Source organism: Macrobrachium nipponense, chromosome 1 (assembly GCF_015104395.2).
Source record: "Macrobrachium nipponense isolate FS-2020 chromosome 1, ASM1510439v2, whole genome shotgun sequence".
NCBI classification, from domain to species: domain Eukaryota; kingdom Metazoa; phylum Arthropoda; class Malacostraca; order Decapoda; family Palaemonidae; genus Macrobrachium; species Macrobrachium nipponense.
The window spans coordinates 8,419,332-8,433,575 of record NC_087200.1 but is presented as its reverse complement, the minus strand read 5'-3'; the positions used below and the strand labels follow the sequence as shown (position 1 = coordinate 8,433,575).

The 14,244-nt window shown below is 38.0% G+C and overlaps 2 protein-coding genes across 2 annotated transcripts in view; one reads left to right on the top strand and one right to left on the bottom strand.

Moving 5' to 3' along the window:
- The window catches only part of LOC135218682 (bromodomain and WD repeat-containing protein 3-like), a 282,487-nt gene that overhangs the window by 177,769 nt on the left and 90,474 nt on the right, over nucleotides 1-14,244 (top strand).
- LOC135220034 (bromodomain and WD repeat-containing protein 3-like) overlaps nucleotides 5,451-14,244 on the bottom strand; it is a 44,271-nt gene continuing 35,477 nt past the window's right edge. The window contains exons 5-6 of the mRNA XM_064257367.1: nucleotides 8,873-9,046; nucleotides 5,451-5,695 (exon numbers count right to left, since the gene is read on the bottom strand). Coding sequence (XP_064113437.1) covers nucleotides 8,906-9,046 — 141 coding nt within the window. The 3' untranslated portion in view covers nucleotides 5,451-5,695; nucleotides 8,873-8,905. The remainder of the gene's footprint in view (nucleotides 5,696-8,872; nucleotides 9,047-14,244) is intronic.

The following is a 14,244-nucleotide window of genomic DNA, read 5'->3' as shown; positions in this document are numbered from 1 at the left end:
TGTCCGTCGTATCAAATATCTGGATTAATGGGGTTCGGTTTAAACGAAGGTCAACTGTACTACAGCCAAAACCCAATTGGCTGGCTGGTTTTGCCATGGTGATCTGTTAGCCAATTGACAGCTGTCTAATTCTATTCTTTTATAAACATTTTGATCACAAAATACAACTACAAACTGTTTGATGGTGGTAGTAACATAATATAAAGAACAACCCTTTCCAAGATCAATAAAGATGAAATGTCTTACTTATCATTAAAATTCACAAAATTAAATTGCAGTTATTTGGGTCATTGTATATTTTGCATGTTGCAGAATGTTTTTGTTGAAAATAAAATGTGTCAGTGAACATAGGTCTTAATTGTCCCAATATTTTATTACTGATGATCTTAATCTCACATTAATTAATAGTATCTTTTTAATATAATATAATAATAATAATAAAGAAACTATATTAACAACTAAAATGAAAAAAACATGAAAAAAGGAAAAATATTTTAAGCTATAGTAGCGATATTTGATTACCAATTATGCATTCATGTTTGACCTAGCATCTGCAACATGTGGCCGAGTTCTATCATTTTATCATGTATTATTCTTAATTTTTCATCTTTTTACTATACAGTTTCATCCAACCGTTTCTACATTGGTTTATTTATTCATACTTTTTTATAAAAATATGAAATACCGAAGTATATTTATTTACAGGTATAATATACATGTAGGTATTGCCAGTTGAACCAGACAATCGGCTAAGATGGACCCCCTGGACCCCCTATTAGTCTGTCTTACCAAGGTCAACTGTACGTGGAACCAGCTTGCTCCAGAGATGTTTACAGGCCTAGAATAACTTGCCACTAACAAGTTGGTTGTGTCCTTTCAAACAGAAATGAACAGGCTATTATCCTGAACTTCTCAATACTCTGTTTCAATGAAAGACACTTGATGCTCCTGTGTTCTAAGATCATTCCCAGGAATAGAATTCTTTCTGTCCTGAATCAACTTTTCCCAGGAACTCACCTAGACCAGCCAGTCACTGAGGTATCTTTGAAGTCTGATCCCCCTGAGCATGAGTCCATGTCGATACCAGTGTGAACACCTGTGAGTACCTTTAGAGCTGTCGTCAACCTAAAGCACAGTACCTTGAACTGGAACACCAGCTCTCCAAGACTGAAAAAAATAAACTTCTGGGAGGGAGGATAAATAAGAATCTGGAAGTACTATATTTCCTTTAGGTTTATGGTCTTTGACGGCTGCTAAGGCTGTCCGTGGAGTTTCCATTCTGAACCTTGAGGACCAGGAGGATTTGGTTGTAGAACCCCAGAAAAGGAAGCTTCACTTGCTGTATCGTTCCTTTCTCCATTATCTTCACTTCTTGGAGGGATAGATGTTTTTGAGAGCCTTGATCGTAGGTCAGGTGAAGGAGAGGGCGATCTGAGAGAGGTAAAGTCGAATGGGAGCAGATATCCTACCCAAAGATCATCAACTACCCATGGCTCCACCCTGAATCTGCCACATAGCCCAGTGGCTTGCCAGGCATCCGCCCACTGGTGGCACGAAGTGGGAAGGGGTGCCCACTCTACCTTCTTCCACCTCTGCCTCTATTGCCCCTTCCTCTTGTAAAATGATTCTAAAAAGGGCTGTTGTGCAACACTGGGTCATGAAGCAGACGTAGATTTACTCACTGCTTGCTGTATTAATCTGTCCTTAGTATCTGTTCTCCATCTGTCAATAGTTGACTCCAGTCTATTCTTAGCGAGTAGTAACTGCGACTGCAAAATAGACCATTCCTTAAGGACAATAAGGAATCAACAAGAACAAACCGAGCTATCCTGGCGAGGGCTGCATCTCTTCTCATCAAGATACTGGCCCATATATTGGTACTCAGATGTGTCAGGTATGAGATGGCCTTAGAGCCAGACTGCAGCAATTTTATAAGCCGCATCCACAACAGTCTCTTGTAGCAGCCAAGGATGAAATTTGGCTACTGCTGTTGACCATGAGTAAAGCCAAGAGGCCATCTGGAAGACAGAAGAAGCCAAAGCCTCCAATGCAGCAGCTTCGTGAAATGTAAGGGATGGGCACTCCATCCTCACCTGGTCCAAAGTCACCTCTGGCTTAAACCTGACAACATCTGGATTCACCTTTTTACCCAGTAGAGGTACCACTGGAGTGGTATAGTAAGGAAGAGGAGCTGGGGAGAAATCTGAATGATCTGTTTGATTGCAGAGTTACTGAGCCTGCATGTCTAGAGCCGGACAACTCAAAGAAGTTTTCAAATCCTTTATGAGACTGCTGTCCTCGTACGAGCAACTGCAGGAGTTTTAGTCCTCTTAGTAAGATTATTGAACTGACGAATGAGATCAATAACTTCAGCATAAGAAGGAAATTCCTGGTTCTTTAAATCTCCCACCTACTGTGCGGGATGAGCACCTGAAGTGGAAGGTAGAGAAAGATCTCAAACACTCGCTCTAGAAACAGAAGAACCTTTCTCGCACAATTGACGTGATTCATCCCACAGCCCTTGAGAAGATGCATGATGGCTGTGGTCTCTGCTACCAGATCTTGACTGAGAGCATCATCTAGCCCATCAGGACGTAGGTTCTCGTGAAGAATCACGGTCTTATTGTTTACTCAGACGTCTTTGGTTGTGAAACTCTGGAGAGGGATCACTAGCCTATGGCGACCAAGACCTGGATCGAGAGTATGACAGCCAATCACAGTCCCTAATGCCAACAGGAACTCAATTTGAACAGACGTTAGCCATAAGATCTGGTACTTGAGTTTGTTTGTTTGTTTGTTTGTATGGTGCTTTTATGTTGCATGGAACCAGTGGTTATTCAGCAACGGGACCAACGGCTTTACGTGACTCCGAACCACGTCGAGAGTGAACTTCTATCACCAGAAATACACATCTCTCACTCCTCAATGGAATGGCCAAGAATCGAACCCGTGACCACCGAGGTGGGACGCTAATACCATACAACCACGCCGCTGAGGCGCTCCTGGTACTTGAGACTTCTTGATTGGAGCCTTGTCTTCCTTCCTCCAAACCTTCACAGGAAGAACTGGGGACAGCAGCCAATGGACAAGAGGTATCATCTACCAAAGACTGCACCCCTGCGTGGTCTGTCATAGAAAAATCACAATCATGGGCAAAGGCAGAAGAGTCCCGATCCTTCCTGATACCAGACTTCTTACACTGTTGGATGTCTGTGGAAGACCAACACCAGTTTACCGATGAGTTCTCGGGGAGTACAGTGGAGGCACGATTACCCTTCACTGTTGGAAGCTCTACAATGACAAGACGAACATCTGTGTTAGAGCAATGGTCATGGTCCAATGCTGGGATGTGAGACTGTGGTGTGGTCCAATGCTTTGATGTGACTGTACTGGCTTGAGAAGAAGAAGGAATGTTCCATCTTTTCTTGGCTCTAGGATCAATTCTTGACATGTGATCAAACAGGATGGCAATGATAATGATGACGAAAAAGGGGCCAGCGTCTCTTCTTCGTATGAGCGCGACTGCATTTCCCTTCAATTATAGTCAAGTCTCTCCATTACTGCTTGAATGAGAGTCCACAGTCAGAAGAGCTGATAACATCATGGGGGGCCTGGTTGTGACATCACTAAAGCAGATAGAGTGTATGGTGACATCACTAAGGCAAGTAATGAATCATGATAGGAGGCTATTTGTAGTCCTGTAGGCAGGACAAAAGGTGACCCACCATGATGTGTGGCTGGTATCACAGGTGACCCGCTAGGCTTGCAGAATGTGACCCCATAAAGTGGAGACCTGGGAGGGTCGGAACTGGGATGCAGAAAGACATGAAGTGGGACAAAAGATCATCTAAGATTGGTATGTCTGAGAGGCCTAATGATGTGATCCCCCCCATTCTCCACAAGGGGAGAGATGGGCCAACATTCAATACACAATATCTAAACCCACACCTAAAAGTTCCAGAGGGATGAAAAGGAAAAGGAAGAACGACGATCAATTGAAGATTAAGCAACTGGAAGAAATCTAGCCAACGAAAAGGCAGAATCAAGACAAGTTTGCACCATCAATAAAGCAGATGGGTTACCATCCAAAGATGGCACCTTCAACTTCCATTGCTCAGAAGACCTAGAATTGAATTCTGAACAAGAATTGACTTCACTACGTACTACATTTGCTCTGCATCTACTGCAATTTGAACGAAGATCATGGAGGCTAGGAAATGCAAAAACAGATAACCTCCTACACCAGGACATTTCCTCGGAGTCTTGCGGGAGCCAGAACTGGAGTTTGTAGAAAGGTTTTGTGATTCCATGATACCCTCAAACATTCTCACAAACACAAACCTGTACACAAAACACTGAAGAAAGAAACATGGGCAAAGAAAAAAAACCTGGCTTTAGGGAGGAAAGAAAGAACAAGATGTCCTCACTCAAAGGTGGTAGAAAATAAATAAGTCATCATGAGATCAAACTTGGGTTGGTGGAGTCACCCACCTCATTTGTGACAGATGCCAGAAGCCACCAATTCCTTGCATATACAATTATATTGTTTTTTTTACCAGTTTCCAGTTGGTGCCAGGAGGTATATCATTAAGAACCAGTTTGTTCCATGTATAACAAATATCATTATAGAGACGAGAAAAAACAAAATGTTTCAGTATATCAATACACAAATGGTACGAAACAAAATGATCCCAAAACAGAAAAGAAAGCCAAAGCCAAACAGCAGGACAGGAGGAATGCATGTCTCACCAAAACTGCGGACAAATGTAAATTGCATAGACTTTAGCAAATTCCAACTAGGTGGGCGGTACCTCCGGCCCTACCTTCAGTAACCATTACCATAACCACCTTGCAAAAAGCTTAACAACCAGATTTCCAGCTAACTTTAAGTTGATCCCATGTGTAAAGACCGAGGGTTTGTAATCGTGTAGGAACAAAGTTATAATGGAAGATATAGATAGATATCACTTTCTGGCTCCCCCATCCAATCGGGTAAACTATGATACAGTAGCTCCTATGGTAAAGAAAGTATTTTCTGGATACAGAAATGCTAAAACCTCAACATGCTCCCACTCACCCAATAACCTATGTTACAGCTGAACACACTGTGTGCATATCTTTACCAATAATGTCAAGTGTTTTTGGTAGTTGTCACTAATAATTTTTGTTTTTCCATCCAAATATAAAAATGTAACGTTCTTGGACACCAGGACATTTTACGACGGCTGTGTGACTTACATCATGGTTTTTTTTCTACTCCCCGTATTTTCAATCATGACAAAATTTAAAAACCATAAATAAATGTTTTCTTAACCAATCTAGTTTTCCAGGTTTACATTGGCTATGTACTTTATATATACTGATCTTTAAGAGGTCTCACTCTAACTAGTCTAAACAAGTACATACAAAAACTTTCCTTTACTTTCTATATGAATTTAAAATACCTTTATGGTTGTAAGGTCCATTGGGTAGTCAATAATCAGAGCATACATCGGATAATCGTTTAGATCAACAGGAACAAGAAATGGCTCTGCAATGGCTAAACTCATTATTTTTGACAGGCCATATGAAATACGGTCACACTCCAAATCAGGATTCCGACCAGCCCACTCTTCATCAGATGGTGTATAAAGCAAATCCTCCAACTCATCCTGTTTCACAGCAAGACTTCCGCCTCGTTCAACAACATCAGCACCTATGCCAGAGAAAGAAATGGCAAAAATAAAAGTTTATATATGATGCATGTCAATGTACATTTTTTAAAATTTTATTCAGTCATACTTCTACATCAAAATTTCTGACACTACTATAAATGTAGACATTGTCATAATTTTCTAGTCTCTTAATTAGAAAACTTAGGTTTTACTACTTTGTACTGACCACTTCATTACTGCATTTACTGAAAAGACTTCAATATGAGAAAACCTGACTCCCTCTCTCATGAAAGTATCACTCGGTAAAGAAAACCTCATGACAACCTCAGTAGTGCACGAGATCATTATTTACTGACCATACAATAAAAAACAGACCACAGACAACAAATATTTGTTTCTTTTTCAACATAAGTTACAAGATGAAACATTTATTGTTGCATCTCCAACCTATCTCTGGTAGCGTATTATCACTGACATTTATTTAATGGGGGAGTACTTCTAGTGATGTAATATTTTGCTGGTTTCCCAACTCAAACTAACAACAACAATACTAATAGATATTTAGTATACATACAAATATTTTTCAGGCTGTATGCGAGCCTGTGTACACCTACAGGTATGCATGTTATTAAGGTAAACTACAAATTTAATGTGCAATTGTTTGCTTTTCTCCCTTTCTTTCTTTGGCTCTTTGGCTGAAAAAACCTCATGGATAGGAGTCAACAGACTATTGAGTAAGAGGGCTCCAAAGGGAAATCAGCCTGCATAGTGATAAATTATAGGAAAAAGGGATAAATAAATATGGGGGAACAGAAAATAAAACAGTTACACCCAAATTCGGGAGACATTTACAGAAAGCAGGAAAGAATTTCCATGTTCCTTAACATTCAGAGGCCTGAGGGTTCCAAAAATGCATTAAGCAAATTGTTCCACATTTTAGTTATTGCCAAATCAAACCTCCTAGCAAACTAAGTTCTAGTATTAAACCTGATGCATACTAGAAAATGACACACTGTTTGCAGTTTCAGCCTGCCTAGTGTTACATATAAGCAAAAAACACCAAGATCAGTTAAAGAAGAGTGTAGATGTTTCTCACTATCACATTTCATGCAGCAAACAATGACCTCTCAATTTAATAGTTGGCAAGATGAACAGAGATGAATGTCAGCACCCAAAGACCACACTGGAGAACAGTACTCCAAACAAGGAAGCAATGAGTTACAACACTTACATCACTCCAACTTCAAGAATAAAAGTGACATTTCTTCACCATACCAACTTTTTGAAAAACAGGAAGCAATAATTTCTTAATGCTTCTCAAAAGCCAGTTTCTTATTAAAAGTTACACATGGACTGCTAAAAAGAATCACTGACACTTATAACAATACCATTGTAAATGTAAACCAGGATGCAGAGCCTACTCCACTATTTTCATAAAGATATCTCTCTCTCTCTCCACTGCAGTAAAAATGACATTTTCATGATAAAATAAGGTTTTATAAATATACATAGCAAGTAATTATACTGCTTACAGTTTCACTTGCGTCTTGGACCATTTCTAGGTCGTATGCAAACAATATGACAACGCATGTACACATAGCCACTTCTTGCAGGTTTTTTGATGTAGGTAAACTGGGTTCAGCATTCGCTGAGAATAAGAGAAAGTGCCCTCTTAGCCTGAGTCTATTTATACTCCATTACGTGTTATAATGTTTATCATTATGCCACAATACCTGCTAAAAGAGAATTCATTAACATTTGTCTGGTCACAATGGACCTCTAGTTAACCCAAGGAAAGGGTAACTCCCTGAGGACTCAAGTGCGACTACCAAAAAATAGGTTTTTCCCTACAGGTGTTTTTTTCATTAAAAATTCATTACCATTTTGGTAGTAAATAACTGTTTAGAACAATTCAGTCATACAATGATTATGTATGATAATTATTGTACATTTTTGTATTGTTACAGATTTTTTATTGGCGATGAGACGTAACCAAAACAATGTTTCCCTTTTAGGCGATGTGTGTAGGAAAAACATGATACTACTATGGAATCGGCTTTGTTATTCCATTTACTGTTTTTAATGTCTAAGGATCCAGTAAGTAAAACAGCATCTTTAGTAATATCATCTTTTCGTAACCAATATTTCATAAGATACCTGTACGTAGTTGCAAAAACTAGCCTATACACAGATGGTTTTGTAATTTAGCAGTCATTTTAGTAATACAGATATGAAATAAATTCATGAAAATTTGCCACAATTTTTTACCTCTTCTTACACACATGTAAATATAAAGTAAATTCCAAATTTCGCAACAATGCCTGAGGTTATTGCGTGATTAAACATAAACAACAGCAGCCACAACCCTTGGCTGGATTTTGTCCATTAAATCTAATGTCTGTTGGTTCCAGGTCTGATACAGTGAGGTTTTACTGCACCATGAAAATAACATGGCTTACCATAAAATGCTAGGAAAAGGATGAAAAGGTTGCTGCCATGGCTCATGCATAGTTTGCCTTGAGTTGGACAATGATATCAACAGATTCACAATAAGGCATAGATTTTAGCCCAATGAGCACATCAGCATCATCCATGCGGTATGTAAACTTCTGGGTTTTTCATTATATTCTTTACAAGTAAAATATAAAATTTATTAAAATCAGTAAAAAATGTTGAATGAATGAATGATTTTTGGTTTTGGCTTATGAGGGTTTCCAGAATGTCCCTGTTGTTGCTTAATGGGTTTATTCACTTTGAGTCGAGTCATGAAACAAAGTAACGATGTTAAGGCAAGTAGAATTACTGTAAATATACTAGGTGACAATGTTAAAATGAGTAATATTACTGTACATATACTGACTTTCCAGAAATGTATGGCTTAAAACTGAAAAGATGAATACTACTGAAGATGGAGATAACACCTATAGCATGAGACACTGTGATGTCTGATGTTCCTTCTTATGAAGTATACTGTCCTAGGAGGACAATGAAGAGATTTATTTTGCCTGCTAAGTAGCTATCACCACACCTTACTTAGCCTAGGTACAATGGTTTGTATTTGTTTGGATAAAAAGCTTAAGAATACTATGAAAATTTAAAATTGAACTTCAAGGACACAATATTTATGAACTGAATAATATTAAAATTTTAACATTTTAAATCTTTAATATATTCCAACTACTTACTATAAATTTTAAGTGATAACACAATTAACTTACTTTCTTCATCTATAATTTCCATATCCCATGGGCTTAGGCGTTCTTGTTCACCATTATCCCAAAGAACACGATAGCACATGAACATGGAGTCGGGAAACTCTGGTAAATGAGGTTCTTGTCTTTCCACTGTCCCAAACCACCATGCATCATCAATGATGCATCGGAATCTGTCACCTAAAATACAATGAATTTATTATATTTTGAGCATAAAATTTAATAATACTCAAATGAAAATATTACAAACCATTTTTAATTTTTTATTTTTACTACAAAAAATAATTTTTCTTAAATGGCATTCATATTTCACTGGAGGCTAAAAATGTCAATTTTATTGTTTTATAAATGCCATTGGAATTTTAATGATACAGGTTTGTACAACACATTAAAAAATACAAGCCATTTATGCATTCCTCTTTGCAATATGACAGTTAGCTTTCTATCTCTTTCCCAAACAAATAGAATCTTAGTCAAACTCACATTACATCCAAGACATTTTGTACCGTTAGCATCAAACCTCATTAACAAAACGATTACTGTTTTACTCCGTTTTCTCTGTATCCTTTTTAACTTTTTACTTCTTTCTGGTGATGGCTGAATATCTACTCTCTCACCTCTTGTCCTAAGGTTGTTTTCCCTAGCTTTTTTTATGATTATTCTAACATATTACCATAAAGGACCACCTATGCTAGTAGCTCAGTTGGTTTTGTCTGTACTCAACTGTGTGGTGGTCCCAATTCCAAAACCCATTCATGCCTTAAGTAAAACCCCTGTGACATGTCTAAGACTGGCTTGATCAACCTTTATAACAACTGTTTGATTTCCTCCTCCAAAACTCTTGAACTTCTGCGTGATGAAGGTACACAGGGGCATATTGGGATGCTGATGGGGGTGAAAGTGTGACAAAAAGTACAGCGTATCCCTCTCTGAGAACCTTCCCCACCTCAGGGTCTTTGAAGCTTTGCTAGATACTCCAAAAACTTTGTAAACAGCCTCCTACTGGACCTTGATGGCTTGAAACATCAATTACAGTCACCTTAGTGATTCTTTCTCTTAGAACATAAGCCTTGACCATCCCAAAGGGTTAACTGGAATTGAAAGAACTTGAAGATTGGTATTGTTATTCCACACCACTTTGGTGGCGGGATCAGCTGCAGGTTCATGAAGCTTTAAGGAAGTCTTCAAAGATTGTGCTAAGAAATCTTTACTCTCCCAATTCGGGACATCTTTGGCTATGGCCCTAAACACTTTGGGGTCAAGGCAACGACAAGATGTATCAAAAACATCTATAGACTGCAGTTGACCCTGTTCCTCGTTGGACGGGTCAGTAACGTGCTCAACTACCGATCTCTGGGTCCGGGTTTGTTTAATTCCCCACTCGTGGCCAACATGGCTCAGAGGAACTTATTTCTGGTGATTGAAATTAATTTCTCGATGTGGTTTCGGATCCGACAATATGCTGTAGGGCCTATCGCTACAATACCGCTGTAGTCTTGTTGCTAAGTAACCAACTGGTTCCTAGTTACGTAAAAATATCTAATCCTTCGGCGCCCAGCCTTAGAGAGCTGTTAATCAGCTCAGTGGGTCTGGTAAAACTAAGATATACTTAACTTAATTTGTGGAGGATACATCCCACAAACCCCTGTAAAAAGCTAAAAGTGATGCATACTTGAGACCCTCTAAACGTGCTTATGACTGCCTAATTTTGATAGTAAAAAAAAAAAAAAAAAAAAAAAAAACTTTAAAAACACTTCCACATAACTGAATATTTTAAGTCTTATATAAAAAAATATACATTTAGTCACAAAAATGATAGGAAAATACAGTAGTTAGCTAATATTTCTCAATGAAAACTACCAACAATAGGCTATGTTCTGCAAATAATGGGTATACAGTGGGCCCCCCGTATTCGCATTCTCTGGATGCACGGATTTTTCTCTGGGCCATATCTACCCATTATTTGCTGTGAATTCGCCTATTCGCGGGATTTTCCGACGATAAATAATCACTAATTAGTGTATTTTGATGTTATTTTCATGCCTAAATACATTTTTATGATACAAAATTGATTTACTAATATTAAAATATTAATATTGATCAATACTGTATTAGTAAGTTTAATAAGATTAAATGATATTATATTTTAAAAGCTAATAATTCTCTCTATCTCTCTCTTACAGGGATGTATGCTTTTTGTATGATAAATGATTTACTAATTTTCAAATATTAATGTAAAGAGCAATCACTTCAATAAAGAAAATACTACAGTGAATTAGTTTAGCTTTATAAATTTAAAAATTATGTAAGAATGAAGGAAATCCCAGTCTTCAAGTATTTACATTTAGTTTTATACCCACACTCGAGTACTTTGTCGGCCTGTCTTGTGGCCCATTCTCAAGAGATGTTGGGATGTTAGCCTGGGTCAAGGCCAGCAGTCTTCCGTAAATACTTAGAAGTAAACAAGTTACAAAGTAATTTTGTGGGTTTCTTTTTCAATAATAATAATAATAATATAATAATAATAATAATACTAATAATAATAATAATAACTATTTCGGAAGGAGACCCACCCTCTCGTATGCATGTTTTGTTAAAAATGACTGCTGCTTCAGCACTATTAATCTTGTAAAGAGTCTTCTCTATCTTTCTGATGACGGCTTTTCTCGTTGTTGCTTAGACTGGCGAGCAGCGCACCAAAGGGCATGGTAAAATTTGGTTGAGTCATTTGATTTATTATTACTTATACAATTCTCTCTCTCTCTCTCTCCAACCCGACGTTTCCTCCTGATCCACAGGACATTATCAAGTGATAACTGCTGAGGGACTGAATTCCAGTGGCGAGTCAATCTCCTTATATCGTGGTGTTGCGAGCTCTTGAGTACGGTCAGAGCACCTCTCCGGCAGGTCGGGTTTTCATTGGTTTCCTGGGAAGGTGACTCATACGGCGGGCGTTGACGAGTCTGCAGACCTTCTCAGGTGGGGGGTATCACTGGGAGCCTCTTGATTGGCTTCTAACTGAGTGACGTCACCCCTGGTATTATTCTCATATCCAGTGTTTGTTTCCTGCGCGCTGGTACTTTCGTTGGGGGGAGGGGTGTGGTCCTCCCCTCCCCCCAACGAAAGTACCAGCGCGCAAGAAACAAATACCGGACATGAGATAATACCAGGGATGATGTCACTCAGGTAGAAGCCAATCAAGAGGCTCCCGGTGATACCCCCCACCTGAGGAGGTCTGCAAGACTCGTAAACTCCCGCCGTATGAGTCACCTTCCCAGGAACCAATGAAAACCTGACCTTGCCAGAGAGGTGCTCTGACTGTACTCAAGAGCTTGCAACACCACGATATAAGGAGATGGACTCGCCACTGGAATTCAGTCCCTCAGCAGTTATCGCTTGATAATGTCCTGTGGATCAGGAGAAACGTCGCGTTGGAGAGAGAGAGAGAGAGAGATAGAGAGAGATAGAGAGAGAGAGAGAGAGAGCGAGGAGAGAGAATTGTATAAGTAATAATAAATCAAATGACTCAACCGAATTTTTACCATGCCCTTTGGTGCGTTGCTCGCCAGTCTAAGCAACAACGAGAAAGCCGTCATCAAAAAAAGATAGAGAAGACTCTTTACAAGATTAATAGTGCTGAAGCAGCAGTCATTTTTAACAAAATTATAATAATAATAATAATAAAAATAAAAACAATAATAATAATAATAATAACAACAATAATAATAACTGTAATTACAAAAATCATATGTGAAAGTATTTTTACAAATACTATGATAATCTCTCTCTCTCTCCTCTCTCTCTCTCTCTCTCTCTCTCTCTCTCTCTCTCTCTCTCTCTCTCTTACAGAGATGTGTTTCTGGATGATAAATGATTTACTAATTTTCAAATATAAATAATGTAAACAGCAATAATATAAATTCATCAATGAAAATACTAAAGTGAATAGCAAGATTTTAGTTTATAAATAAAAAAAAAATTATGTAAGAATGAAAGAAAATGCATTTTACCCCACATCTTGTCTTTGAACTCCACGTAGCCAAGATGAGTTGGCTGGGGTCCAACAACTGTCAAATTTATCAAGTAATGTGTCAGGAGGGGGAGTGTGTGTTGCCCTCTCAGGATCATGTAAATTCTCTCTCTCTCTCTCTCTCTCTCTCTCCTCTCTCTCAAGTCTCTCTCTTCTCTCTCTCTCTCTCTCTTACTGATATGAGAGAATTTCTATGGTACATGTGTATGTTTATTAATAATTTTTTGCAAATAATAATAGTAATATAACTAATTTCAAAATTCATGTGTAATAGTATTTTAAAGACGTACAATAATCTATCCATTTCAGTCTTTTAAATAAGGATAACCCTCTCTCTCTCTCTCTCTCTCTCTCTCTCTCTCTCTCTCTCTCTCTTCTCTCTCTCTCCTCTCTCCACACAAGATACTAGTTATGCTGTCCTAGTGGTAACTCTTGCCCTCTGTTTTGGGCTGGAAGTGTATGTATAATTATATCTTTAAGGACATTACTACATTTTATGGTAAAATAATAATATACAGTATTAGTTTACAAATAATATTAAGTTTAATGAGATTAAACAGTAACAATAACATCTCTCTCTCTTACGTATGTTTTATTTGTTTTGTAGTGTAAATAAATTATTTACCTTATAACTAATTTTCAAAATATTAATAAGATTAATTAAAAATAGCAATTCCCAGTTTTTTTATCCACTTGGAGGAAGGTGGGCGGGGGAGTAAATGACAGTTTGATATATAAATTGGCAGAGGGGAAGGAGTCGGGGTCTAGGAGTTATTCTCTCTCTCTCTCTCTTCTCTCTCTCTCTCTCTCTCTCTCTCTCTCTCTCTCTCTCTCTCTCTCTCTCTCTCTCTCTCTCTCTCTCTCTCTCCATTATTATTCTCCCTGTCTCGGAAATAATTCATAATTTAACTCTTGATGGTCAGAGATATGATGTTGCCATTCACTGGTCTCTCTCTCTGTTATTTGATGTAGGTATATATTTTTTAATGATGAAATAATATAACCTCAAAGATTAATGTAGTAATAGGTTAATAATTTGTTTTAGGTATATTTGAAGTAGGATGTTATTAAAGGTATACATTTGGTATCTGGACTTTAAAGATAGGCAGTTATAAGCATTTTTAGAGGTGGTTTTAACTATCATGGGGGTACCTGGTACACATCCCCTGCGAATACGGGGGAACACTATATGTTTGACAGAAAAATCTGCGAATAGGTGAGTCTGTGAATCCGGAACCGTGAATAGGCAGGGGTTGACTACAGAGATGTAGCTACTTTATATATATATTATATATATATATAGATATAGATATATATATTATATATATATTATTACAGGCGGTCCCCC